General features: G+C 39.2%; 1 protein-coding gene across 1 annotated transcript; it reads left to right on the top strand.

Annotated features, from left to right (window-relative positions):
• Positions 1-490: 490 nt before the first annotated feature.
• On the top strand, positions 491-1,591 carry LOC108768631 (putative nuclease HARBI1; the record flags this gene model as incomplete). Its single annotated transcript, XM_018519133.1, has 3 exons — positions 491-567; positions 698-1,193; positions 1,307-1,591. Coding segments are annotated over exons 1-3 (858 nt in total), but the record flags the coding sequence as incomplete, so codon positions are not given.
• Between the last annotated feature and the right edge of the window lie 5 nt (positions 1,592-1,596).

Raw genomic sequence — 1,596 nt, 5'->3', positions numbered from 1 at the left:
CCGACAATGTACGAAGCTATCCGAAGAATACCGAATGGACAGAAGTAGAGAACCAATCAGAAGTTGGGACCGCATTGGCCAAACTTTTTATTATAGGATCTCTAGAGACTATTAGTCGGCTATAAGTTGGCATTCAGTCTGACTTTAAAGTCGACTTCAGGGTAGCGATCATGTAATTTCACGCGGAAAGTTTCACTTTTCAATGGTCCCATGAACTTTCGAAACGTGCGGATGCGGAAAGTGCGGATTGAAAACCCCAAAAAAGAACTAGAGTCCGCATGTTTCCGTCCGTAGATTCCGCAGAAGTGTAATGCCTTATGTCCCATGGTACTAATAATGCGGGCGCGGATATAATGTAGTCCAATCGCAAATAGTATTCCGCTGAAGCAATTGAAACATTCTTCTAAAGCAGCGCTGTGATTGGTGGGCGCATGATATTTTTCCGTATACTTCGAGCCATGGGACATAAGGAAATATAAAATTGCGGAACATGCGTAGAACTGATGTCTGGAAAATTGAAAGGTTATTTGAGGTTATCTCGCTGCCCAACGGATATCACGTAATTCGGTAAATGTACGCCGAAAAATTGTTTATTATAATCACCGTGTTAATGAAAAGGCTGAAAAATCGCAGCAATGATCCAAGGCGACAAAATTTATTAAAAAGAAAAATTTCCAAATTGTACAGCCTGTATTTAATTGCAAAAAAAAGGAGGAAAGCAATTTCGTAAGTATTGGGTAAGACCAATATTTACCGAAAGCAGAAGACTACAACAAGGAGCAAGTGATAATTTAATTGAAGAGATGGAAAGTGATGACGTTGAAAAATATCACGAATACTTCAGGATGTCGCCAGAATTATTTTACAAATTATTGGAATTGGTGAGGCCAGACATTGAGAAGCAGTGTGTAGTGCGAGCTCCAATTTCAGCTAAAATCAGACTCCAAATTACACTCCGATACTTATCATCTGGAGATAGCATGAAGTCCTTGTCTTATGCCTTTCGTGTTGGACATAATACAATATCCAAATGCATACATTCCACATGTGAAGCTATATGGAACCATCTTAAGGACTCTGTTTTCATTAAGGATAACGAAGAGAGTTGGAAGGATATCGCAAAAGACTATGAAGACTTGTGGGACTTCCCAAACTGTATAGGGGCAATAGATGGGAAGCATGTAATGATTCAGGTAAAAATACAATACATGATTACGATTCGCAACATTAATTTAAATACAAACCGTATAAATATGATTTCGAGTATCGGTTATATGTATACTTTATTTCTGTACATCTTTGTTAGGCTCCACCAAATAGCGGATCTTCTTTTTACAACTACAAGGGCCATCATAGCATTAATTTGCTTGCAGTTTGTGATGCAAGATACTGCTTCACTATGGTTGACATAGGTGCTAAAGGTAGGGAAAGCGATGGGGGAGTTTTTGCTCATAGCGAAATTGGAAAAAGATTTGAGAATGGCTCGTTCAATCTTCCTCCATCACAGAAAGTAGGAAGTAGTGGACCAGTTGCACCTTTCGTTCTAGTGGCAGATGAAGCCTTTCCCCTAACTACATATATGATGAGGCCATTTCC

Source organism: Trachymyrmex cornetzi, unplaced genomic scaffold, assembly GCF_001594075.2.
Source record: "Trachymyrmex cornetzi isolate Tcor2-1 unplaced genomic scaffold, Tcor1.1 scaffold813, whole genome shotgun sequence".
NCBI classification, from domain to species: Eukaryota; Metazoa; Arthropoda; class Insecta; order Hymenoptera; family Formicidae; genus Trachymyrmex; species Trachymyrmex cornetzi.
This window is presented reverse-complemented; position numbering and strand designations above follow the sequence as displayed.